Source organism: Candoia aspera, chromosome 7 (genome assembly GCF_035149785.1).
Source record: "Candoia aspera isolate rCanAsp1 chromosome 7, rCanAsp1.hap2, whole genome shotgun sequence".
Lineage (NCBI taxonomy): Eukaryota > Metazoa > Chordata > Lepidosauria > Squamata > Boidae > Candoia > Candoia aspera.
Window position 1 is genome coordinate 82,243,666 of NC_086159.1, and position 27,862 is coordinate 82,271,527.

Below are 27,862 nucleotides of genomic sequence, written 5' to 3' on the forward strand. Positions count from 1 at the left end.
CAGAGAAGTCAAGATGGCAGCCAAGATTGAAGCACTGCCCCTTTTTATGTGTGGTTGCCATCTTGCCTTTTTTAGTCTACCCACCCCCCACAGAGGCCCCTGCAGGGCAATCAGTACTTCCTACTTATTTGTTTTATTTATAGGCTGCCCAATTCCCAGATGACTCTGGGCGGCTTACAACTCCAAAACAACTTATTAAAGGAAAATACAACAGACCAGAACAGCAAAAGTACAAAAACGAAACGATACGAAAACAAAACTTCCATCTACCTCCAATACTCAAAAAGCTTAGCTTGAAAGGTAAACCAACATGCAGGAAAAACAACTGAAAGAGCAGAAAACCAGCAGGATGCTTCTCCTGTCCAGGGTGCTGCATGGAGATTCAGACCTACCACGGGGGGTGGGAAAGTGCTTCTGACATGCACTGTTTTGGACACAAAATGAGCTTTTCCCTTATTTTGGAAGCCTTTCAGCTTGAAGCAGAGTTTCAAAACGCTTCCCCAACAATCAGAACTGCCTCCCTCAGTTCAAACAGCAGTTCTTCACTTGAAACAAAGCATTTTGAATCCCAAACCTTTTGCACTGTGTACAACTGCCTGCCCGGCACACAGAAGCTCAAGGGAAGTTATTTGTGCAACTCCTTCCTCCCTCTCGAAAAATGAGTTTGATTTTCTAAGCTCCAAGTGGCTCACCTGGAGAACCTAAGAAAGGGAATAACTGCTCTCTCCAGACTGACCATTCCTTAAATGGGTAAAAACCTCACTTAAAAAGTCCCATCCCTTGGAGGCTGAATACTCAACTCTTTGGTGAAGGAGGTGCTTCCACCTCTTGATTGTGGGAGACGTATTCAGAGATCCGGGTTGGGATGGGTGTCTGAACCACAAGGTGACTCACTCCCACCGAGCTGCAGAGGGGTGGTGCGTCTTACATTAAAGTTGGAAGCACATACGAACAGATCTGTTCTATGGAGGCCAACCAGCATCAATCCCAACAGAAGATGAGAAGGGAATACTAGTATTCCAAGATGCCTGCCAAGAAAGTAGCACGCTTAGCAGGTATTTTGGACTGTATTCCATCCGTGTTTTCGAACTCGGCACATGAAGCCCCAGAGTGCCATTGCACTTCTCTGCATGTAAATGGGAAAGTGCCAGAGAAGTCCGAGAGAATTACAGCTGTCAAGTTCTCAAAAATGGAGGGGCTGAAAACATGGAATCTCTGCAGGAGACTTGAGGTTCGCAGCACAGAAGCAGTTCAGCCAAAACTCATATTGCACGTTCGTAAAAGATGGAGAACACTTCAAACTATATCGTGATTCTTAGTTCAGTTTACTCCGTCCTACTTCAGCCAGTAGCTGCTACTCAAGTTTTGCAGAATCCTCCACTCAGTCTGTATTTTAAAAGTAAATTCATGAAGAATCTCTTTTGCTTAATTAGCTATGATCTGCTTTTACGGAAGGGCACAGCTTTTCCAGATTCCTGTGCAAGGAATCAGAAGGGAAATCTAACTCCAGAGTTTTTGGCCCAGGTACCGTCCGCCACAAACTGTCGTTTCCCTAGATTGAAATGTACCAAGGTTCAGCCACGATCACCACCATCCTTACTCAGAATATCTATTCCTTCATTTTAGACATCTCTGCATGAGTGGACCACAGAAATAATTTTAAGTTGGACATTTTGCTTCGTGCAATTTAAAGCTTCAAGAAACTACAGCAAGACCTCACCAGAAGTGCAAAGGAAACTAAAGAAAAAATTTCCTCAGTTTTGCCTGATTAAGAAAAGGAACACAAATTGTGCAGCTGCCTCTTGTGTGTGTGCATGAAGAGAAGTTGTGTGCACGCAAACCTATGTGAATCCAACTGGTGAAAAACTGTAAAAAGGACAAGGGTGGAAATTAATGACAACTATCTGAAATAAGTATTGTGCAGGTTAAGTCTGACCTGCCTTTCACCCATAATAGATGGAATTGATCTTCCCCCATTCCAAGGTATTTTAAAGTCCTATATGACGTTAACATCCAGCAATTGTCACAGGCACTACTGGTTTCAGTAAATCTTACTCTAGAGGAAAATGCACTTATAGGACATTATTAACTTTTGCCTGGAAGCAGACTTCGAGGCGTTTCTAGAAAGGGCTGTGAAATCAGGGCCTCGGGCACACACGCCGTATCAAAATTCATTAGGATGTTTCGGAATGGTTTGACCAGCCTGGAATTACAGTAATCAGCAAATGGGGGAGATCTATTTCGTCTGCATTCTTCCCTCACTGCTCAAGGCCTGGCTCCCTTCTAGGCCAAGTATACAAGTCTGCTCCCAGTTTGGCACTTGGTCAACTTCCCTGGCCTCTCATGTTTCACTCCTCTTTTAGAAAGTGGTGCAAGGAAAGGAGGAACAGAACAGCAAGTCTAAGGCATGATAAAAGCCTGCGTGCAATTTGCACAGTTTATAACATATGCCTCGGAGAGAGGAAATGAAGTCCAAGGTTAGGGCAACATTTTCCCAAAATTCCTGCGCAGGAAAGGAACGAGGTACGCTTCACTCCACCATCCCCAAAAGCAAATATAAAGACCGCTCTGGAATCTTCTCCTGCCTTGGACTCTTAAAGGAGGAAGGAGGAGGATTGTGTTCCACACCCTGAAAATGACCAGACCATGGTTAGGAATATGGCTGCCCCAAAGCTCACCACAGGTGGTGTTGGGCTGTCTTTCAACCTTCACAGGATGACAGAAGAATAAGAAACGGGAAGATCAAAAGGAAAACTCACGGAGACCCAGCTGCAAGGATGCAGACTGGTCTAAATGGGTGCAAAACACCTCCAATGGGTCCATCTGCGCCAGAGGTTCTGAACTGAACCCGTCGTGTCGGTGATTTCATGCCCACCCCGCCCCATCCAATTTCATCTCAGGGCAGAAAATAAATATGTAATCCCAACCAAGCAAAGCGGATCATACATTTTCAACCTCGTGGCATGACAGGAGAAAGAATGGAAGCTGGCGAGAAACCGTCCCTGTCGATAAACAGCCAACCAATTCATGCACAAAACTGTTGAGATAAAGTGGAGAAAACTGACTGAGATAAAGAAGGAAGCCCTGAAGGGCAGCCTTCCTTCTTCTCTTCCACCCCCCTCAGCAGAGGCTGCAGCTGCCAGATAAATTGGGAACAAAAGCTTCCTGCTGAGACTCCTGCCAATCTCCATTAGTCCCTGCAGAGGCTTCATTATCTGGGGAATGTGCAACAGCGCATCATGAATCAGCAAGCTTGAAAAAAGAAACACACACACAAGCAAGAGGGGGGCAAAAATCTCAGATGCAATGTCAGGTTTTGCAACAGACTTCATTCTTTCCCTGGTGATGCTACAAAAGTATCACCTGAAAAATGCTCCGTGAAAAAAATACACACCTGCACACCTTTTGAATTGGAAGCCTTTTTAAGAGTTGATGTCGTTTTATACGCTCCAAAATGTTCGTGTTTTTGTTCTGTTTGTTATCGGCATGTTAAGAATGGGTATCACTTACCACTGTTTGGAAAGTATTTCTTTAAGAACCAAACAATGCAAAATTACCTTTAATATTCCTATTTATTTTCTACCACTTCCCTCCCCACTGGGACACAGCTCACGGATTATGACATCAGCCAATGAAGTAAAATAAGAGTAGAAATTTATACAGTAAATATTACACAGTCACTGTAGGATAAATGAAATAAAAACAGTCATTTTCCTTCTTTGCAAACACAGAAGCAAAACAGAAGAAACATTTTACTTCTTCGTATATACAAAAAATACTACTGGGCCAGTGGGTTTGCTAATATAATTTAATTTAAAACAGTGGATGCTTCCTCCCCACTATTTTTATTTCAAAAACAGGATAGATATTCCAAAGAATGACCAGAAACAGAACAACCAATCATCTGTCTTTTGAAAAAAAATCCAGAAAGAGACTGGATTACTTTGCACTCTGCACTACAACTTGTGATAAGGAGAAGATGGAATAAATAAGTATCAAACTTCAATCAATCTGTTCTTGATTTTTGATCCTTTATGTTAATTTCTCAGGCAGGGCAACTGTAGATACTTACTAAAGCACAGAGCAAACACCTGCAACCTGCGCTGAGCAACTAACACTGAGGTATTTAATTCTCTGGGTAACAACGTTTGATTATCGTTGCCAAGAAACAGCAGTAGCTTCCGACATTTGGCATTCCAATATCTGAGATAGCTGCAAGCGCACCCTTTTCATTCTCTGAACTGCTTCGTCTCCAACCGTAACAAAGTGGTTCAGATTTTTTAAAAACCCAGTCATATATCCCGTTTTAAAGATCCTTCATGTATTTACTTATCAGCATGGCTGTGTCTCACACACTCATATAGGTTAGACTCTGGTCACCCATCTTCAAGCACCTGGGCGCAGCCATGATGCCAGAAGTACCCGGATAAATGGAAGACGTCACACTTCCTTACTGGTGTGGCATGTAAACAGCTCCGAATCAAACACAGGAATGGAAATAAGGACGGGGCAGTAAAGGTAAGCTGATTGTTTGGAGTGTAATAGTATAATCTCCAAGGAGCTACCTTACAAATTTCTGAAAGACAGGAAGGGACCTTGAGGGAGGAAGGAAGTCTCTGGGCTGACTTAGAAAAAAGCTTCAGGGAGTCTCAAAGGTCCATGCAAGATCTGAAGGCTGTCGTTCTTCCTTTGCCCTTCGGGAATTGATGGAGCTCTCCATTGATATGGTGGTGGGAATGAATCTCCTGAGAGATTTTACTTCAGCCGTCCAAAGAATACTGTCTGTCTGTCTGTCTGTCTGTCTGTCTAAAACTTGTTTCAGGGAAGCTTGCCCACGTCTACTGAAAAGATCTGCAAGTCAATATGGGGTTTGGCTGCTAGTCTTGAAACATCAGAACAGCAAAGAGTATAAGGAATACGAAGCTGCTCAGCTGAGAACTGGAAACCCGAGCTATTAAAAAACGGCACAGCCGTGGCAGCGGCTGAAAACGAGGTGCTTCCAAACTTGGAGGCTTTGCCCAGCAATTTGCTCAGTATTGTCACGAGATCATTCTGACTCCCTAATCTTTCACATCCGATTCAACAGGCAGAGGCGAGTTGGTTCGTGATTAAAAGCCTTGGAGAACATCAGCACAAACTATTAATACCTAAACCAAACAAGTATGGATTCTGGTTCCAAAATCTGCTTAGCTCACTAAGACACTGCAATTCATTTCTCACCAAGAACATGAACTGAGCTAGTGGCGCAAATAGCACATCTCAGGGAAGCACTCCGGATTCGGGGTCAAGGAAGAGAAATGGAAGCAACAAACCTCGATTTTGTCTGTCTTGGCGTCTCCCCAGTACATCATGTTTTCAGCGTAATCCAGCGCCAATCCATTTGGCCAACCAAGCGAGGTATTTACCAAGACAACTCGGTCAGAACCATCCAAGGCAGCTCTCTCAATCTTGGGAATCTCTCCCCAGTCGGTCCAGTACATGTAGCTAAAAGGAAAAGGGTAAAGATGGAATAAAACATGGGCCGCACAATCTCTGTGCTGATGGGGTGAGGGAGGGGAGGCTCGACTGTCCTAAATTTGGCACACGGCCGGTACTTCCTGCAGCTGAAATTATTTTTACTTAAATCTGCGACACTGTCTGGTTGAACTCCCATGGCAAACTGCTGTCTCATCAATAATATTTTAGAAACATGGACCACGTCCAACATTAGATCGCCCCCATCTATGGGCCGGAGAAGTTTTCCCAAGGACCATCATTCTCTCTTCCCCTTTTTTAAATGTGTAAGAGTGATTAGAAGAAAAAAGGCTGATGCTTCAAAGCTGATGAATCCACGAGGAGCTAAAATGTTCTTCACCCTATAATCCAGGGTTTCTCGACCTTGGCAACTTTCAGAGGTGTGGACTTCGACTTCCAGAACTCCCCAGCCAGCCATGCTGGGGAACTCTGGGAGTTGAAGTCCACGCATCTTAAAGTGGCCAAGGTCGAGAAACACTGCTATAACCCATGGACTGAAAAAAGAATAACGCAAAAGGAAAGCGATTTTAAAAAACTGCCTTGGCTCAATACTTTAAGAAGGGGAAAAGTCGGTATTAAAATGGGCTCACGGTATCTCACAACAAGCATCTCATAATCAAGGAAATGCCTAATGAAACACCGTGGCAATGACTTGGGGGACAAGATGCTGAGATCAAGCAGATGAACTGCACATTTCTGGTCTTCGTTACAGTTTCAACCAATCTAGCACAGCCTGATCAACAACTAAGGAAATCCTACAAGAAGTTTCAGCTGCTTCTGGAGGGGGCTTTTTCTGAACCCTAATCTTCAGTTTAGTACCTACCTAAGTTTCTCATTACAATTTTAGCTTGTAAATCCAATCAGGAAACATGCATATAAAAGATCGAAGGATCTCAATGGACCGCTGTTCTTATTCAGGATTACACAAAGCTCAAACCTCAGCTTGGAGGAAGTAGCCACATGAGCAGGACATGCTCCTTTGGAATATGCGCTATTCTAGAACAAGATGGAAAGCCCTTAAGGGCACATTGGTCACAAGGCATCCTGGTTTAAGTGCTCTAAAAGTGAGAACAGCAGCAAGAAATCATTTATAGTCAGAGAGTAAATAATTGAGATTCATTATTTCTGAATCAGGGAAAGCAGGAATGGACAACAGATTTGACTCCAAATATATGGTAATTCTTAATTTTTAAAACCTTTATAATAAAAATATGAGCCTTACCCAATCATAGGATCCAAAACTATAGCTCTAGGCTCTTCCAGGTCTTCTGAGATCAAGATCTTCCTCATGGTCCCATTAAGCCTTGTGACTTCAATGCGGTCTGTCCCTGTATCTGTCCAGTAGAGATTTCGGGCAACCCAGTCTACAGCGATGCCATCAGGGTGTGCAATTTGTGCCTGTACGACAAACTGGCTAGCTGAGCCATCGAGGAAAGAACGCCTAATGGCCCTCACTTCATCATCTGTCCAATAAATATACCCCTCAACAGGGTCATAGTCAATAGCAATGGCGTGCCGAATGTCTTCCAGCTGCAGCACGGTATCAGTGAAATCTGGAGTATCCAGGGAGATCAGTCTCAAATCAGTCCTTCGGGCCAGCAGTAGCAACTCTGTGGCTCCTGCGCAGATGAAACCAAAAAATTAAAATAAAAGCACTGATCAGTTCTGAAGCCAGCCCCTTACTCTTGGTTGAAGATATGCAGGAATTTCATGATACTTAGATCTCACAGGGACACCACGTGTAACCAATGATTAGCCCACGATCAATGAATCCAGTGCTCCTGAACGGTGGGAAAATGTTAACAAAAGCAGGAAAGGAACCACTTCACATGAACTTTGCAAGGTGGGTCTGGTGGGAGAAAGCTCATCATTCCCTCCCTGTGGCCAGATTACCCAGCCGAGCCATTTACCAAGCGCATCAACTGGCTGGTAGGAGCAGATGCTTGGTGTCCCACTGCTAAGGTGCCGGCGATCTTAAGCAACATTCCTAGGAGGAAGGAAGCAGCAAGGATATTTCCCGCTCCCATCCTGCAATCCTGCTCAGAACAACTGATTTTCCATTGTGGAAAATTAGCAACCTGCAAGCAGAGTCACTGGGTGGGGTTGGTGGGGAGGAAGCAGGAGTTTGTTCATTGCTCTCCCCCTCTGTGAAGTGACCCTGATCAAGACAGGCAATAAATCTGTGTGGCCAGACAATTGTGTCAACCATAAAAGTCACTTACCACAGATTTTATGCAATCTGCTTCCCTAAAGATTTTTGGAATTGCTGGAAACAGAAAGTGAAGGACCACTGGGCCTTCAAGGAGTGAATTAAAAACAGGAGACCTACAAAAAGATTTCTCTCTTCTATAAATTGAGAAGACCCTCCCCCCCCCCAAAAAAATAGTTGTCATGGAAAGTACTCTGGTGAGGTCAGCCAGATTCACCTTTGCTGCACCAATTTGGGGTCAAGTAATATAAATGCTATAAATTTCCCACAATATTTCCTGGCTTTCAAACTTCTTCTGAATACTACACTCTAATATGTTACAGAATAAAAGATAACTATCAGAGGGCCTGTGCAGTCTGAACTGATGTTTAAAAATTGGCATGTTAGAACCCTTGCAGAAAATTAACATCTGTTTCAAATAATTTACCACTTATACATCTTTTCCTTGATTTTTACTCAGTTTAGGGGGGGGGAGATTTTGGTATAATTACAGCAATGAAATGGTTGATGGATGGCAGAGGTGTATTTTTCCCCTGAGGAAAATGTTAAAATACAGCCCTGCACAGTTGAGCTTACTATCTTCAATTTCATCTTTCTGTTTGCTTTAAACAAGTCAAAAAATGAAGTTAATTGACTTGTTCAGGAAGTGGCATGTGGAGGACAAGTTGAACGAACCACAGTTTTGTTCCTCAAAGTTGTGTTCTGCAGGCGACTGAATGACAGGTGAGATGTTAGCAGAGGAAATGCCTTTTCCCACTTCAGCTTCATCAGGCGTTCAAGGCATCCTAGATGAGTATTTTTACTGGTTTGGGCCAATTCACCAGCTACAGCCATTCTTGGTCAGGGAAAATTGCCACTGAGGTTTCACACACCTATCAAACCTTCCCGTTGGATTACTTAGCGGCAGGTGTGTTGTGGTGCATGTACAAAGGGGATGGGGCTACAATCACATGGTCACAATCAGCATCTTGGTATTTCTGACATTTTTGACTTAGTGCTTACGTCCAACTGAAACTCACCATCTTTGCAAGTCTTCTTGTTCTCAAGGAGTTTCACGCCTGTGGGACACGCACACCGATAAAAGGGCTTGATGGGAGACATCAAACACAGATGGGAACAACCACCATTATTATTCCTGCAGGGGGTTGTAGCTGTCAAATACAGAAAGCACAGAACAGTCTCCCCGTTAGTTGCAAACCTGCCGTACCAAGAGTTGGAAGTGCGAAAGACAAAATAAGCATGGGTGTCGAGCACACTCAGCAGCAGTCCAAGGGAGCCTGTATTGCATGTAGTATCTGAACTACGTGGGTGGACATTTATGTAAAGTGGACCTGTGCATGGATGTGCAAAGGAAAACAGATGAGAAAGAAGACACAGTGTAGAACCCCTATCAGTCCATGGGAAAATTGGCTCCCTCTGGCTTCCTGTAAGTATAGGCAGGATCAGCGCCATCTCTACTCCTGGAGACCAGCTACAGGTAGTCCTTGACATATGGCCACAATTGGGACCAGAATTTCCATCCTAAGTCATTGCAGTCGTAAGTTGAATCACCATGTGACCGTACCCGATTTTATGATCATTTTACGGTGGTCATTAAGTGAATCACCACAGTTGTTAAGAGAATCCAGCTTGCCCAATGAGATTTTTTTGCTGGAAAATGGCAAGAAATGTCGCAAAACGCAATCACGTGACTGCAGGATGCTTGAACCGGTCTTAAATGCAAGCCGGTTGCCAAGCGCCTGAAATGCAATCATGTGACCGTGGGGTGGTGGTGCAACGTTTACAGGCTGTAAAGCACCCATTCCAATGCTGTCATAACTTCGGACCGTCATTAAACAAACGGTCATAAGTCAAGGACTACCTATAAGAGAAAAGATGCATTTGGAAAGAACAGAAAAGGTTCCTGCAGGAAAGACTCAACTGTCAGTAGCGCTACTTGGAAAGAAAGAGTCTCTTGTGCATTTGTGGATAGGCCACAAGTAAACTTTTAAGTTCTACCTGGAATTTTCAAATCTACCAATAAGCAGGGAGAAACTTACATGGTCACCTTTCTTTATATGGTGTCTAAGCTCTTTTCCCCTTTCCTCTGTTAAATTCAATGCACAACTTTTAACCCTTTCAATGCCTCATTTTTATGGTGATTTTATCTAAGTCATCTTCCTGCATTCCCTTACCACAAGGTTTCACAGGAAGGGTGGCAAGTGTACTAACTCAGCTCTCACTCAGCAGAGACTTGGGGGGTAAATTAGTTTACCTATAGACATTATTTACCCTCTGAATTTTAATTTTCCTCTAGAGTTATCTTTCTCCAGGAGCAGAGGGAAAGGCACCCACAGCCCCATCTCTGGCTCCCACATAGGCCAGTCAAAATTCGATGGCAAAATGGCTGATTTACGGCAGTGCAATTTGGGGCATTTGCTCTGTAACTTAAAGATCAAAATGGATGTTTAAGCAATGGGTATGCAGTGCTCATCCATTTATGAGCCTTAAAATCATCCATCTGGAAAAAGAATGTCAGTCTTGTCACAGAGATACCCCTCGCAGCCCTTGGAAATCTCACTACGCTGCCCTGTGTTCTTGAAGGTTCTCCACAAATTTAGAGTCAGGGGAAGGATTTGGAGCAATTCTTCCTATCAGCAGTAGTAAGCTCTCTTTGGCCTGTGGAAAGCATTTTGTGAAAACTACCTACTTTCGACAATATTTACTCTTTCCTTTCCTTTCCTGGTTGGCTAGTTATTTATACACCCCTACGCACACCCAGCACATACCCAGGAGAGGGAAAATGCAGTGCTTTGATGAATTGATCTGTTCAAAACACAACCAGTTGTGGAATACCACTTCAGTCAGCCGGCCCACCGGGTTTGTTTTCAATCTGTGTGCCGCCCAGAATCACTGAGAGTTGGGCAGCCTTGTAAGTTGAAATAGTAACTTACAAATAAGCTTTGATTTATTGTTAGCATTAACTAGCAGAAAAGGTGGGTTCTATCTTATGCGAAAGTTTGGCACTCTTACAAAAGAATTTAAAGTTCTATACAACACTGGTCTAGCCAAAGTAACGTTCTAGGCTGTGTTAAAATATAACACAATTAAATTCAAAGGTTATGTTATTCTATGTTATTGTGGTAACTACAGTTAGAAATCCTCTTTCAGTTTGAACTTCCAAATGAACAGGGAAATCTGATTCTGAACTAATTGTCTGAGTTTTGCTTTTTACGCTCAGGATCACTAGTGTCAAGGGCTTCAGAAGCAGAACCTGTAAGTCAAAAGAAGAGGAAGTACAAACCACCATTTAAGAAACCATCCATCTCTTGTCAATAAAAATAATAGTTGCCATTTTAAATAGCACATATCATAAGATACCCTTTACTCATGAAGGTAAGTGTGCAAACAAGTATTTTTTCTCAGAACATACTTCTAAGTCATACCTTTCCAAATTGCATCCTTACTATATGCAAGTACCCTAAAGATGGTGGGATGCTGATTTCTAAAGTGGTCTCTAGCTAAGAGTTGTGGCTTGCATAGAAAAACATGAGATGCTTAAGAGTAAAATTGGGTTTTGATTGTACTTATGGAACCCTGGCCAGACGGTGCCCCAAGCTCACCAGAACTGTTATGGCAGGGAAAGCTGTAAGCAGCACCTCAACTTCACTGTCTTACTGGAGAGCAGTATGAGAAAGGACTGATTGAGCAAAGCCATGATTGGTGACAGAGGTCGGTGCTGATGGACCCATCTGGTGATGAGAACACACACGTACTTTTGTATGCAGAAAATGTTGTGCTGTTGGCTGCAAATCACTTGCAGCTAACATTAGATTCTTTGATTCAAATGAGGAGCAGATTTAAAAATCAATATATTAAAGACCAAAGTATTAGAGCCAGTTTGGCCTAGTGGTTAAGGAAATGGGCTAGAAATCAGGAGTCTGTGAGTTCTGGTCCCACCTGAGGCACGAAAGCCGGCTGGGTGACCTCAGGCCAGTCCCCCTCTCTCAGCCCAACCCACCTCACAGGGTTGCTGTTGTTGTGGGGAAAATAGGAGGAGGAAGGAGTATTAGGTATGTTTGCCACCTTGAGTTACTTATAAAAATAATGAAGGCGGAATATAAAATAAAATAAAATAAAATAAATGAATAAATTTGGTCTTTGAGTTTGACAAGAAAAATGGAGTGAACAACTACACTTAGCATAAACTAAATTTAGATATATTTCCTTTGTTTTTTCTTCGTTAAGTCTTTAATTTCTTTTGCTTGCTACTTCTTAATCCTCTTCTTCAACCACACAAATGCTGCCTAATCCAAAAAAGATCAGCACAATGGCTACGTACCTACCGCTGTACAAACCATACGCGTGAAGGTCTGCAAAATCTGCAAAATGAATGAGACGTCCCAGCTAGGGCATTCCGGGAAAAGCAAGTGAAACTCACCACTGGGCTGCCGCTGTTGGCTAAAGACGTGGATGTCCATGGGGGAGAAGATGTTGGAATGTATTTCACGCAGGTTCTGTCCAGTGTATTTGTTGCAGGCCAAGATGGACCGAGTTGTCCAATCGGTCCAATACAGCGTGTCACCAAATAGTGTCAGAGCAAAAGGATGTGGGAGGGATCCTTTGATCACAGCTTGCCTGGAAATAAGTAACATGTGTATTGCACTGTAAGCCATCTCCCTGGATCTAGGAAAGACCAGCTTTTTAGACCCTTGTCAAACCTCCCCCCCACTCCTACCGCACCGCCTTGAAATCAGAACAGGACTGTGAAATTTGCAATCCATATCCATGAATTGAAATAGCTGAGAAACCTGAACGCCTTCCTTTTAACTAATTTTCAGACAGAGTATTAGCCTCCAAATGAATTCAAAGAATTCATGAATCTGATGGAACATTTCACATTTAAGCCTTAAAATTTTGTTTAATGCAATTTGCGCAGTAATAACGAGGAAACAGATTGGTGTACCAGTAGACCCAGTAAATTTACACCAGTAACGAAGGGCGTCGGTTGGCTTGCAAAGCCACAATAATGCATTACCATAACCAGGACAAACCCATATAAATTAATCCCATGGGGTAATCCCACACGCCCCCTGCGTAGGCCACAGGTGGATTTTAGAGCATGGATACAGGAAACAGATTTCTAGCCTCTGCTTAAAACCAAGTGCTGATTCAGCAGAATGTTTGCAGAAGATGTATACAGAAGAGAGAGTGGCCACCAGACAGTCGTATGCAACTACTGGAAAGAAATCACACTGTGTGGGACGTTGTGTTTTAAAAGGGAAAATAACTAGAAGTAGATTTAATAGAGTTCAGTAAAACATCAAAGATTTAATCCAGTCAAACTCTTTCTTCCTTCCAGGTTAGGGACAGCCTAATTGTACGCGTGCTTATTTGCAAATAAACTTTGCTGAGTTCTGAATTTAAGTCTGTGCAATGATGTGCCTGAAATGAGAGTGTTCCAGGCACATTTCATCCATAAGAACCTGCTACATCCTTCCATTTATAAGCCAGTTATGTTTCAATATTAACAAAAGAACATCATCTAATGCTGAACATAACTTAAATACCAACGGGTTTAAAAAATGCTCTATCTTCCTACCTCTAATGCTCTGTTAGAGGTAGGAATATAGAATATTTTTTAAACCTGTTGGTTATTTAAGTTATGTTTAGCATTGTGCTCTATTGGACTTTTAAAAGCGTATGTGTTATTTTAAAATATATAAATCCCTACTATTATTATCCTTGTATCTCCAAACAGAAGTTGCTTTTACTTTTTCTCCCCCAAAGCACTGATTTGTATTAATCACAGCTATTTGAGTGCAAATATTCATAAAGAGTATGGCACTAAATGGTGAGCAGCCTCTGAAATATTATTCCATTCTCCAACATACACAGGCTTCCAAAAAACCTCATCGTGTTAGCAAGAATGTTCCCCCGGAGACTATAAAGTAAACTGCATTTCCACCAGGAATGGGTTAACTATTAATTAGGGCTGTTCCTGCAAGGTAAAATGAGGAGAAACGGACTGGTTATTCTTCTTTAGCAGGCCCTGCATTTCAGTCCTGCTGGAATTCAGTATTGTCAAATAACAATGTAAAAAATGCACTTGTTCACTCCGAGAAAAAGAAAAACTTGGAACACTTTTCCCCCACACGCTTTGGGAGAAAAAAAAATCTTGGTTTAATATAACATAAATGACCCCCCTGCCTACTGCTTCTGAAGCAGACTATACTCAGTGTTCTCAGTTTATGACTTCTCTTTAGGCAATATTCTGACATTTCTCAGTTTCTCTTTTGGGCAATTAGATTACTGCGTATCATTACTGTAGAATTATGGCACCACTGGAGCAAATAAGTAAACAGGTTCGGTCCCAGGGCCTGGACACTGACAGGTTTCTATGGGGAGGAACTGTCTGACTCAGTCCTGCAAGGCCGAGTGGCTATGGATGTTACGGCCACCTAGATCTGGAGACGTTCCATCTTTGACCTTGGATGGGTTAGCACTGCCCCATTCAAGAGTGGTGCTCAGTCTAGGTGTATTACTCAACTCACAGCTCCTGTCATGAGCACGGATGGCGAGCAGGAGGGGGCCCCTATCCAGGGGGGAAAACGCATGCATAGTAGTGAGGAGTTGAGCAGCCATTCAAAGAGACGCAGAACAGACCTGCCTTGACTTTTGGGGTTTATCTGTCTGGGTTTTTCCCATGCTTCTTCAGTTTGTTAGGATTTTGTCTAATGCAGCAGTAATAAAACACTAGAGACTTATTCCTCGTCTCAGCGTGGATCCTGACTGTTAGGACAGCTCCTGCTCAATGAACAGGTGGAAGCTGGGGCCAGGGAGGCCTTTTCACAACTTCATCTGGTGTGCCAATTGCACCTTTTCCTAGATCAGGAGCCCTACAGGCAGTCACTCATGCCCTATGTCACCTCAAGGCTTGACTACTGCAACATGCTCTATATGGAGCTTCCCTTGAAGACCACTCAGAAGCTTCAACTGATCCAAAATGCAATGGCACAGGCAGTGATTGGCATGCCTTGGTATGCCCATGTAACACTTCTGCTTTGCAATCTGCACTGGCTACCAGTACACTTGTGGTTGCAATTCAAGGTGCTGATTCTGACCTATAACATGGCATAGGGCCTAGTTATTTGAGAGACCATCTATCTCCTGTCGTACCAACCAAGCCAGTTCAATCCAACAGGGTTGGGTCCCTTCAATTAACCCTAACCCAGGTCCCTTCAATTAAACCATGTCACCTACTGGGAGCCCAGAAACTCGTCTTCTCTGTCATGATGCCTGCCCTCTGGAATGAGATTCCCCCATGTGACTGCTGCCCTACTGCCATTCTAGAAAGTTCTCCCAGGCCTTGGGGTAGGGTGGTTGAATAAATCAAATTAAATAAATCCATGCGTACATGCACACATACCAGGCACTCAATAGCTGGAACTTCTAAGTCACTGTACAGTTTTTCACAAAGTCAGGAAATGAAAAGAACCGTTAAATTTGCTGAAACAATTAAGCACAAACAAGTATTTCAGAGGGGACCTCACAAAATCATTCACAACTGCCCATCCAGTTCTATCCCATGCAGAAGTTGAGTTATAAGTAAAACCTGGATGCCTGTATTCTGGCATTATAAAACTAATATAAGATGTGGGATTTATTTGCAAATAATATTTCAGATACAAAGAAGATTTCTCTTCCTCCATATCTTGATCCCCTCAAATCTCCTTTCCTTTCTTCCTCCCTAAAATTCTGCAATTTTTGCATCAATGTTTGTATCACACTGCCTCTACAGTGTGCAACACCTAAATAGCCTTGGCTATTGAGTAAGTTATGCAGTGGAGCCCCTAGTCAGAATCTGGATCCAGACCTGAAGAGGCCTTGCCAGAACTATGCAAGAACTGTTACCTGAAGGAGCTGAAACATCTTTTAAGTCCAGAAAAACAAGGTAACATTCAGAAGTGGTTCAGGCAGATTCCTTCCTAATTCACTGGAGCAGGTGCAGCACAATCTGGCTTGCAAAGTTCTCTTATAGCTAATCTCAATAAAAGTAGTTAAAGTCCTCCTGTGGAGTTGACTTCTTGGTCTGGTCTACCTAGAGGGGCTGACAAGATCCATCTGAGGATTCCAGGGTTATCAGCAAGGCTGGGAACTCAAAAACAACATCCCAGGAGAAGACAACAACAATTCATTTCTGTGACATTGCCAAAGATGTCCATCTCAAAGGAAAGACTATTCCTACCACAGGACTAACAGTTTTATGACATTCTTTCAACTTACATACTTGCTTCAAGAAGAACTCAGCAGCAAACTACTCGTTGGCCTATGACTTAGAAAACTATGAAAACCTTAATCAGTGTTGGAAATGGTTTTATGGTTTTATAGTAGTTCTGAAAAGTTGGTTTCAGATGATGGCAAAGAAGGACCTCATGTTTAGTTCTTGTACACTACTGATCCTCAGGGATCTGATACAGAGGTCCTTTTCTACTTCCCAACAGTGGAGGAGGCACCATTGTGAGGACAAGATCTTGTATCCCATGTTACTTGACATGTATGTGAAATCTGCCATCAACATGCAGATGAAAGACAGCTCCATTTATCTTTCTTCTGCTGGTCAGCAATGGGTTCGATGAGGTTCAAAAATTGAGACTCAGTCCAAGCAAGACAGAGCTGTTCCTGATCAGTAATCAGGTGTCCTCTCGAAACAGAGTTCAGCCTCTTTTGCATGTGGTGGTGGTAGTACCTTGGAAGAATTGGGTTCACAGGCTGGAGTTACTTTCGGATTCAGCTTTGCACCTGGAGGCTCAGGTAGTGGCTCAGATTAAGCTGGTGCAACAACTCTATCTGTTCCTACTGAGGTCCGACTTGGCCACAGATGCATGACTTAATCACATCCCAATTAACATGCCGTATATGAGGCAACCACTTTGAAAAACAATCTTAAGAAACAGCAACTGATCTAGAATGTAAGAGCTAGGAAGCTGGGATTGCACACAGGCAGAATCATATTTCAGGGACTAAACTGGTTACCAGATTTTTTTCTGGACACAATTCCAAGTTTGGCAAAACTTCAGAGTTTAAGTGGCTTGGGTCTGGGGCAGTTTTAGGAGCCACATCCTCTTGTGTGAACATGATTGTGCCTGAAAAGGACACAGAGGTCCTTTCCTTTGTCCCAGCTGTAGGAGGCACCATTGGTGAAGACAAGAGAAATAACCAGAGCCAAGCAAAGGGACGAAAGTCTGTACCCAAATGACAATGAGAAGAAACAGGCTGGACAGCAAGGATGGTAGGACTTTTGCCACAACTTATTTCTATCTGTTGAGTTGGATGCCATTGCCGAGTCATAAATACTGCGTAAGGCTTAGCATTATCAACACCGTCTTGGCAGGATAGCTCAAGAGCCACCATTACTGCCTTTTTATTCCTTTCTACAGCCACCTTATTTTGGAAATATAGTGAATTTTATTTCTTCCAAGCATCCCAATTTGCTCAGAGATACAACTGGGAAGAGATGTCCAGAAGACTTACTAATCAGTAGCTGACTGGATCTGGATCACCACTATTTTGAGAGGAACAGTGTCTTAAACAGATTCTGCCATTAGTCAGAAAAAGTTTAAACTACTGTTTTGCCCCACTAATGAGAAAAAGGACCATTTCTGGAGACAGTATTTCCTGTCTTGGTGTTTTACTGCCTGAAAGACTTGTAATAAAATCCTTAATCTCATACATTAAGCAGGCAAAAATCCAATATCTGAAAGAGATTTTGGTCAGGGAGCTAAGAAATAATTCCAGAGTATCTTGCTGAAGTGTATAAGCCAGTCTTTAATAGATATCTGTCTACTGATCAAGGGCTTAACTGAAGAAAAAAAAAGAACTAAGATTCTAAAATCAGAATTCTTCCTTTCTTCCTTTTCCTACAACCTACCAGAATCTATTCCACTGTTTTTCAGCATTCCCTCATTAACCCCCAGGAACTGCTTTATATTAAAAGTGTAACAGTATCTATTTACAGAATGAATAGTCCTGGTTCTTTACAACTCTGGCAATTACACCATTAATTTTAACTAATCTGTATTTCTGATAAAGCCATTAATCCAGCAAAACTCTGCTTGCATTAGAATGCGTCCTTCAGACCAACATGAGACATTCAAGGTTTCACTGTTTCATGGTAAGATAATAAAATATGAGAATCCAGCAATACAACCAGCCTTAGAATTGGCAATGAAGATACTGAAGTGGTGGAGAGCTGCCTTTTAGGATCAACCATCAACAATAAAGGAACAAGCAGTCAGGAAATACGCTGCAGACTAGCACTTGGTAGAGCAGCCATGAAGGCCTTGGAAAAGATATTCAGATGCTGTGATGTGTCCCTGTCTACAAAGATCAGAACTGTGCAAGCCGTGGTGTTCCCTGTGATACTCTATGGAAGCAAAAGTTGGGACTTTGAAGAAGCAGGATAGGAAGAATATTGATGCTTGTGAACTTAGATGTTGGAGAAGACTTCTGAGAATATCATGGGCAGCCAAGAAAACAAACCGATGGATCATTGAGCAAATCAACCCGGAGTTCTCACTCGAGGCACAAATGATCCTACTAAGGACACATTATGTGAAGACCCAACTCTCTGAAGGAGACTCTGATGCTGGGAAAGGTGGAAGGAAAGAGAAGAAGAACAGCAGCAAGGTAGATGGGCTCGGTTACAGTGGCTGAAGGACCAGATTAGGGACAGGTCATCATGGAGAAAATCTATGTGTCAACAACAATTGCACATAATCGATCAATCCAGCAATACTTAATATACAGCAGTGTATAGCATTTAATGTAAGAGCAGACAAGTTATTGTATAAAATTATGAAGCATGGCTTCTTAATTAGATAAACTGGAAATTAGACCAGAGGAACCAGAATTCTGCCAGTACAAGTCCCATCTGAGAGACTGGGAACTGTATTTTTTCATCCAAATTACAAGTAGTCCTCACTTAACAACCGCAATTGAGACTGGAATTTCAGTTGCCAAGCAAAGTGGTCCTTATGCAAATCCGACCCGATTTTACGACTTTTGCGGTGGTCATTAAGCGAATCACCATGGGTGTTAAGCAAACCACATGGTCATTAACCGAATTGTGTGGTTCCCCGTTGATTTTGCTTGCCAGAAGCTGGATGGGAAGATAGAAAATGGTGATCACATGGCCATGGGATGCTGCGATGGTTGTAAATGCAAACCAGTTGCCAAGCACCTGAATTGTAATGACATAACCACGGGGACACTGCGACGGCCATAAGTGCAAGGGCTGGTCGCAAGTTGGTTTTTCAGCACTGTTGTAAGTCCAAACCATTGCTAAATTAATTGTCATTAAGTAAGGACTACCTGTATATGCTTTCATTTTACATCCAATTTAGTAACTACTATGAAGCATAATAAATAGCAGAATTCAATTGGGTTACATGTACTGTAAATACTTTTTCTTACTCTTTCTGTTTCAAATGAGTAACTTGAGAGCAATGGTGCCCACACTATTTTCATTTATATTCATCTTTGATCGGATTTTAAAATAAGGGTCTTCAATGAAGCGACTTGGGTACAGTTGCTGAATGGCTGGACATCCATTTTCCATCCTGTTCTTTTGCATCTGTCTTTACAGCAAAACTCAGTGGCCGGTAGGGTCAATATGAAAATAATGGGAGGTTCAGACATCAGCCAAAAATGGTTCATACAGCTGCAAAAACGCACAACAGCAGAGCTACACAAGTCTTCAGGAAGACAGGAGTTCAAGACAAGCTTACAAATAATTATCTCTTAATATGTAGAAGACTGTAAAATGTTTTTAATATAGTTATATCCTAAAAAGGACTGAAAACTACAGAAGTGAGATTTAGTTGTAGACGAAAAGAGCACTTTTCTTGGCACTGAATTTAGACACTCAGACAAGTACTTCTAAAACACCCTGGGCTGTTGCCTAGAGTGACCTCAAAGAAAACAGATTTTTCAAAATTATTATTCTGGAAACCCAGGCCACATGCATCCAGTGGTTTTTCTGAGCTCACTTTAAAAAACCGAGCAAACATAAATAACCATGGTGAGTCCCATTAAGCGTACTTGGGTGACTCCAACTGACAGTTCAAAAAGCGGTATCAGCTATCACAAACCAACCGAGCAAAACCACAGATACGCCAAGGGTGGTGGTTTCCTAATTAGGAGAGGAAGCTTCCCCAGCCTGCTATTTGTAATTGTGTACACTACCATTGTGTGTTCTACACGTGGTCAGATCCAATTAGAAGAAGACCACATTATGGGTAACCCTTGCTCAACTCTACGTCACAGCTCTGTTAGGGAAGGGACAATATTGATAGAGACCATTTATTAAGACAAACATTTCTTTTTCCCTTCTCCTATAGACTGACACTACCAAGGACTGAAAATTGTACCATGCGAAGACATTTCATAGCGGTAAACATTTCTATATTTCAGTGCACTTTAAACAAATGACTTCATAAATGCTTAAAATGTTTTTGAACGGCTGCGTCTATAATTATCCCACACGTAATATTCACGATCGTAATTTACCCCCAGTTCAAAGAATTCCACAAGGCGTGCAAAATAAACAAAAAATATAAAAGCATATATTAAACACAGTGTTTCATTCGCTTGTTTCCCAGATACCAGCTTTTCATGGTTAAAACCCATTCTCAAAGCAGGAATATCCCAATAATAACATTCAGACCAATCAGTGGATATAAAATGACATCTCTCAGTTCCCTAGAAGGCTTGCAAGGGCAGCCTTTGACAGCTCTTCATTAGGGATCAAGCAAAGCTTTTACTGTTCAAAATGCTGCGTTTCAACCCAAAAGAATGCATACAGTTGCAGCAAGAAAGTTGGCAGTCAATCCTCTTCACTACCATAGGCTTCAAAACTCTTCATTACAGGAAGACTCACTATTTTGCCGCAAAATCCCAACTTTTGCCTGGCTACTGTTTCATGCAATGCTCTTCTATTACCTACAGGCAGCCCCAACCTCTTATAAAGAGGGTACATTGTTCAAATGCACCTACAGCATTTACTTTTTCTAGTCTTATCTCACACACCACCCTTCCTCCGTCCCCACTAATTGTGTCTCCTTGAAGCTCCTGTTCTATACCAGTGCTGATTTTACTTCTGAGCTCACATTGTCATTGCATCTTTCTCAGTAGGACTCTGAAAATTTTAAAGGGCTGCCAAAGAGGGCTGGGGATTACATTCCAACTCCTTCTCCACTTAGGACAGAGGTGGGGGATGGCCCTGCCAGCAAAGGTGGCCAAACTGGAGAAGATGTCCTTGTTTGGTGACATACCTCCTACTGATAAGAACCACAAATCCTACAGTGTAGGGGAAAATGTTGGGCAGATCTCAGAAGCTGGGAAACTTAAAAAATGGGCTGATGTGGTTGGAGAACAAAAAGTGTTAAGAAAACTACAGCTGCTTAGATACTCAAGGTAAAGGTAAAGGTTTCCCTTGACGTAAAGTCCAGTCGCGTCCGACTCTAGGGGGTGGTGCTCATCTCCGTTTCTAAGCCGTTAGAGCCGGCGTTGTCCATAGACCCGTCCGTGGTCATGTGGCCGGCATGATGACACGGAACACCGTTACCTTCCCGCCGAAGCGGTACCTATTGATCTACTCACATTTGCATGTTTTCGAACTGCTAGGTGGGCAGGAGCTGGGACGAGCAACGGGAGCTCACCCCGTCGCGCGGATTCCAACTGCCGACCTTCCGATCGGCAAGCTCAGCAGCGCAGCGGTTTAGCCCGCAGCGCCACCGCGTCCCATAGGGTTAGGGTTAGGGTACTCAAAGCCTCCAATAATTTTGCAGGAAGAAGCTTACTGGGAAAGATGGCCCAGCATTTCCCAGCTCTCAATTTCCCACAGGGAGGAAGATGAGGGTCACAGCTAAGCCAGTTCAACTCAGCTCCTCTCTATTCCTCCCAGCCCTGCCTAAATAAAGGTCTTCGAGCTTCATCTCCCTGTCTCTTCTCGTGTAGGTATGCACACAAACATTTTGCAAGGTAACACCACCTTCGTGAAAAGGTAAGAATACAGTCTTGCCAGTAATGAGGACTCCGATAATCTCATTCTCATTTGATCTTCCCTGAATCAAACGATTAAGAAGTTCCCTTTGGAAATTCTTAGCAAATTAACTGTCCTATCTTCTTTCTGCAGATAAAAACAGAGTATCATTCTAAACATCCAACAATCCATGAAATAAAATGACAGCAGAACAATCATGGGCACTGATTGGCTGATATCCTTGCCTCTGTTTAAGGTAACAACGCAGATTTCCTTCAAAGTGCCCGCCTTAATTCGTACCTGTGTGTTCCATCCAGATTTGATCTGTGAATGAAGTTCAGCTTAGCGTCTGCCCAATACAGCTTCTGTTCTTCATAATCCAGGGTTAACCCGTTTGGCCAATAAATGTCCACATTGATGATTACTGAACGGCTTGAACCATCCATCCCGGCACGTTCTATCTTTGGCATTTCTCCCCAGTCCGTCCAGTACATGAACCTGGGATTTAAAAAAAAAAAAAAGGAATGGGAAAAACAGGTTATGTCCACTTTCCCCCCCAAATACATTGTAAGCATGTAAAGAGAAGAAAGATACCAGTTAGATGTATTGTTCATTATCTCTGTTCTCAGTCTGGACTGGACAGTGGGGTTGGTCTGTGAGGGATGTGCGTCCTGGCACACTTCTAGCATCACTCGGGACTGCCTCTCTCTTGGGTAGGGGTGTTATTTTAAAATTCTCTCTGATACCCCCAGAAAAACATGGGGATGGGGGAAACTCCCCTTGCTTTCTGAAAAAACAGTGAGAGGAACCCACTTCTAGGAAGCCAATATGGCAGAGGGACCAGAGTCAACTACGGTCAAGCGAAGAGGAGCCTGAAAAAAAGGAGCGCTGAAGACAAATTCTCTTGTGAAGAAAAGACACAGAAGTCCCGCTGGTGACACTGTTCACACAGGCTGCTAAGTCTAGCACTGATTCTGGACCTGGTTCGGCAAAAGGCTGGAATCATCTTCCTGTTCAAAAGCACTCTGGAAACATGATTATCAATAAGCTACCAAAGGTCGCCCAAAGTGGACCTGCAAAGCCATTCACCGCAAGCCAATGTGGTGCCTTCCTGATTATGGAACCTTCAGACTGCATTTAAAAATGCGAAACTTGCCTTAATTCTGTTGCTTTGCTGATTTGGGGATGTTTACTGCAGTCTGCACAGAAATGCATGTCAAAATCGGCTGCCTGAATCTGCTGAGCAGATTATGTAATACTGTGGTTCATACGATCTACCACACAAAGTGCTGAAAATTGAGCAAAGAGATTGTTTTAAATTTTTTGAATTAAGAATTAAAGAAATCCCAGTGCATTTCTTGCCAGTTAAGCTTTACGTTTCGGACTGGGAACTGCTACCCAAAAAGATTACTGTTGAGATTACTGGGTTTTGCTGTATAAATATGGAAGGGCTGTGTTAATACTGATTTCTTTTAAAAATTGAATCTCCGTGGAGTACAATGGTTTCCTATGGAACAGAATGAAACTTCACAGAGACCAGTCAAAGTTCTTCATTTAGGAGACAGAAATCTCATGTACTGACATAAGATGGGGGGCACCTGGTTTGAGAATAAAACTTGTGCAAAATATCTTGGAATACAGCAGTAGTTAAATGCAAACTAAGTATGAGTCAGGGTGTAACACAGTCTTTAGGCTGCATCAAGAGAAACCCGCCTCTTATATACTACAATGGCAGCAGGTACAAATGTGATAAATAAATAATTCCATTAAGGGGCTGTTACACTTTATCCCATATTGCTTAGACCTCACAGTTCCAGAAGGATTCAGAGAAACAGGGAAAGTTCAGAAAAAGGGCATTGAGGATGATCAGGGGAGTAGAAATTAAGGCCTACAAAGAGGCTGAAGGAACTGGTTTCGTTTAGCCTTGAGAGATGACCGATGGGGGAACGATGTCTTACAGATGAAGAACAAGACCTGTCCTCCACCATTTCAGACTGCAGGACACAAAATAATGGATTGAAGTTAAAAGGAAAGCAAATTCAGATTGAATGTTAAGAGAAGCAGCATTCCTAACAGTTAAATGCAGGCTGGTTGCCAGTCGGTATGCTAAACCCTTTTAAAAACTGAATTGATACACAAAGGGCTAATATAGCTGCTTCACATTTTGCTCTGAATGATGGGTTGCTTATACATGTTTTCTTAAATAAACTACTACTAGTCAGTCGTTCAGTCATTACTAAACCAATCAACAGCCGCCCCCCTCATCTTTTCCTTCATGAAAAGCAGCCAGTTTATTATTTGAAAAAAGACATCATAACGATACAACCACCATGGACACAGCGCACAGATGCAGACCATGCCACCTCCTACAAAAAAATCCAATTTTTCAGATCAGATTCTCTCAAACCAAATGTGTAGTAGAATAATTCTAAACTCTCCCTTCTTTGCTAGGCATACAGCAGAGACCAAGAGAGCCATTTAGGGCACACTCTTTACAATCAACACCCACTCCCCACTGAATGCTATGCTGGCTACAAGCATCTTTCCCTTACTTAATGCAAGGCAATCTTGGCTTCTTATGAACAAACCAGATTAGATATCGTTTACACCTAAAGCCAGTTTGCACCAGTTCTTAAATTAACTAGAAACCAAGAGGTTACTACATCAATCTGACATACTGGTTCCTTCACAAGAATTCCAAACTAGGCTTACAACTCCTGACTTCCAATGATTGTAGGAAAGCCTTTTTGCCTGAAACTCTAGATAAAAATTCTTTAAATGAAATGGAAGAGTAAAATCTACATAACGGTTCTGCTGAAGGGTCCCCAAAGTCCAGTTCAACAAACATCCAACGTCCCTTCCTCTGGGAAATGAACAACCAGACATCATAAGCAATTATTCTTTCCTGTTCTTACCCAGTAAATATTATCCAGAGCTAAGCTGCCATTTGATATTCCTTCCCTACCACATCGTGTCAAAGAAGAGTTAATCATTCTCTTTTCCATGAGTAATGACTTAAAAATCAACTCTTGCTCATTTTATGAGCAACTGAAATGATGAACAGACACTCCAAAATTTCCCTGTCAATGGCCTTCCAGTAGCTGGCAATTCAGCATGCAAGTTAGGCATATCTCTAGGAAATAATTGAGTCTCCACGTATTGTTAAATTCCCAGCAATGATCATTTGGATTCTAAATTCAGAAGCAAAGATGACTTTAACACAGCAATGCACTGCATACCATCAGCTACTGCAAAGCTGAAATGAATATCCAATGAAAAGCTTTTTCAGTCTTCTTTGTGTTTACTTGAAAACAAGTTCAACATATGCCTAGGGAATTTGCTCCCAAGCAAGAGGTTTGGGTGATAATCCAGACATGAGCAGTTAGCAGACCTCATCATTCTGATTCAACATACAAATTCACCCACTTTTTAAAAAAAAATCCATAAAATACAGTTGCATTTAACTAGCCTGACATTTCACCTGCCAAGAGTCTTCCGTGTCAAAGTGACACCAAGGTGAAGATATAAGGAAAACGAAATGAAGAAAGCTCAGAAAATATTACTAATGAGCTGTTGGCAACACTTGAATGACCAGTTTCAAGGAAGACCTTAAATCTTATAGCTCACACTGGGTTTATGAGTTACAATTAAAACCATATGGGGAACAGCCAGCTTTGCAGTGAAACAAAACAATGAATTTGCAATCAGAAGGTATTCGTCTCTCAAAAAAAGGAGGCATCTCTTCACAGAGTACGTAGCATATCGGGTAGGCCTTTTAAAGAGATGAAGAAGACAGCAAGCACCTCTTAGGCAGCTGTTACAGAACACCTTTGTTTTGATCGATCTGCCAAGGAAACTCACACTCTACAGACACGAGGACATCTGGCATCCAGGGTGGATAATAATTGGGACTGAATCATTTAACTTCTTATTCTTGGTTGCTGGAAAATTAAGCACTTTTCAGGTCATAAAATTAAGGGCCCCCTCAAGTCAGGCTTGCTGAACCCATGAGGTTTTCTGGGTAACATAATGGACAGGGATTGCCACCACAGTATTTTCCTTCAACTTCCCGGCCTAGCCTACAATCTTCAAGGTATACAAGCAGGAATTCCTAGGAAGACAGACTGTATTACAGCATAATTAAAGTTTTCAAATGTTGATCCAGCAGAGCATCAGTTTTGACATGTCCCCTTTGCTCAGAAGTCTCTACTGAGCTGGAAAAAGTTGCCCTGCCCAGATAAAGAAATGGACCTACCCTCTTGCAGGATCTAACGCAATTGCTCTCGGTTGATCCAGTTCTTGCCAGAACAAAACTTTCCGCAAAGATCCATCTAAATTGGAAACTTCAATCCGGTTCGTTTCAGAATCTGTCCAGTACAGTTTTTCACCCAGCCAATCACAAGCTAGCCCATCAGGTGACAAGAGCCCAGAAACAACAACGTTTTGCACATGCCCGGATTCGTTGAATTCTGTGCGTTTAATGGCTTCTTCACTGACGTCGCTCCAGTATATCAAACCACGGATGAAGACAAAGTCCAGCGCAGCAGCATCTTCCAGGCCACCCACCACAACTGTAGCATTCTCAGTCACATCTGCAGCATCCACCAGCCGAAGATCACGCCGGTTTGCATAAAGCAACAGTGGGGATGCTTGGGAGGAAGAGAAACACATTATAGTCAAGCTTCCAGTCATTTAAAAAACCCCATATCATGTCACCAGTAAGTTTAACTTCTAATATTAGTATTTCTTGGCTAACATGCTTCTGCAAACACCGTAACTTAAGTGTTTCACTTTAGCACTGCAACAAGTCTGCAAATAAAATTCAAAAAATATAATTAAGTTGACTGACACCAAGGACAACCAAAATATTTCAAGGTGTAATTCACCTAACAGAGTTTTCTGGCACCAGTTATAACACAGTATGTCGCACACAAGAAGTATACGCAGTTTTCTGGTAGAAGATGTAACAATCCTTAAAAATGGTCTTAAAACAGGATGAGACAAATTCAGAGGGGAACATCTATCAAAAATTCAAAGAGTAATTTCATGGACACTGAATATGCGTGGATCTTATACTTCTGATTATAGTTCAGGTGAGGAAAATATATCAGAAAGTTAAATCTGCATTCTCACAACACATTAAGATATGGGCTATTCTCAGGAAGTGGTTTATTTACTTTCGGCCTGGAGTTGTGTGCAAGTTCAGGAATTTTAGGGTACAAGCCTTGGTTTATGGCATAATGTCATGTGTGAACCAGGACTTATTCAAAATTCCATGGATAAAAAAAATGGGATGATGCATGAATCTAACCTCAGCCACCAACCAATTGTAGTTTTAAATTTTGGTTCATTCACTGATCCCTTCTGTGCATCACACTAGGCCAAAAGTAAGCAGATCACATTGTGGGTTAGCATAATCTGCACACCACATCAATTCTCCCCCAGCATGTCAATTCTTAATTAGTTATAGTCAACAATAGCTAGTTCCTCAAACACATCATCCACTTCCCTACCTCCCACATATGCCTCCTATGTCTCTTATCTGTGGCCCAAATGACAGACAACTATTTTTTGAATGGCTTTATTACTTGATCACCTGGGTATGAGTGTTTCCTTGAGCCACTGGGAGTAATATTAATTTATAGTATATTAAGCTTACATGCCATTCCAATCATCAACCAACTCTGAGCAACTTACTACCATGACTGAAATAACCAACAATAAAAAAAAATTAACTATTCCTACACTGAGGAATTATAACCCCATATAATCATATATTCTTACACAAGAGAAATCCCTCTAAGGTCATTTCAAAGGTCTGTGAAAATAGCTGGGTTTTAATAGCTTTCCTGAATCCCAGTAACTGGGGCAGGCTGATTCTTTGCGGGAATGCTGGTCTGACAATCAAGAAGGCCCATCTCCAAGAAACTTGTAGATTATATATTTTAAGAGAGAGAATTCTGAGAGGTCCTGTTCTTCCTAAGTGGGGAGGCAAGGACCATTGGGAGCAGGTGGTCTCATAGATATCCAGGTCCTAAGTTATAAAGGTAGCTACCAGCACCTTGAATTGCACCTGGGAGCCAACTGGTAACCAGTGCCACTCTCAAAGTAGAAGT

General features: G+C 42.2%; 1 protein-coding gene across 1 annotated transcript in view; it reads right to left on the reverse strand.

The window, feature by feature from the left end:
• LRP6 (LDL receptor related protein 6) overlaps positions 1–27,862 on the reverse strand; it is a 92,138-nt gene that overhangs the window by 43,714 nt on the left and 20,562 nt on the right. The window contains exons 2-7 of the mRNA XM_063308326.1: positions 26,002–26,395; positions 22,047–22,244; positions 12,144–12,340; positions 8,743–8,874; positions 6,737–7,133; positions 5,313–5,484 (exon numbers count right to left, since the gene is read on the reverse strand). Coding sequence (XP_063164396.1) covers positions 5,313–5,484; positions 6,737–7,133; positions 8,743–8,874; positions 12,144–12,340; positions 22,047–22,244; positions 26,002–26,395 — 1,490 coding nt within the window. The remainder of the gene's footprint in view (positions 1–5,312; positions 5,485–6,736; positions 7,134–8,742; positions 8,875–12,143; positions 12,341–22,046; positions 22,245–26,001; positions 26,396–27,862) is intronic.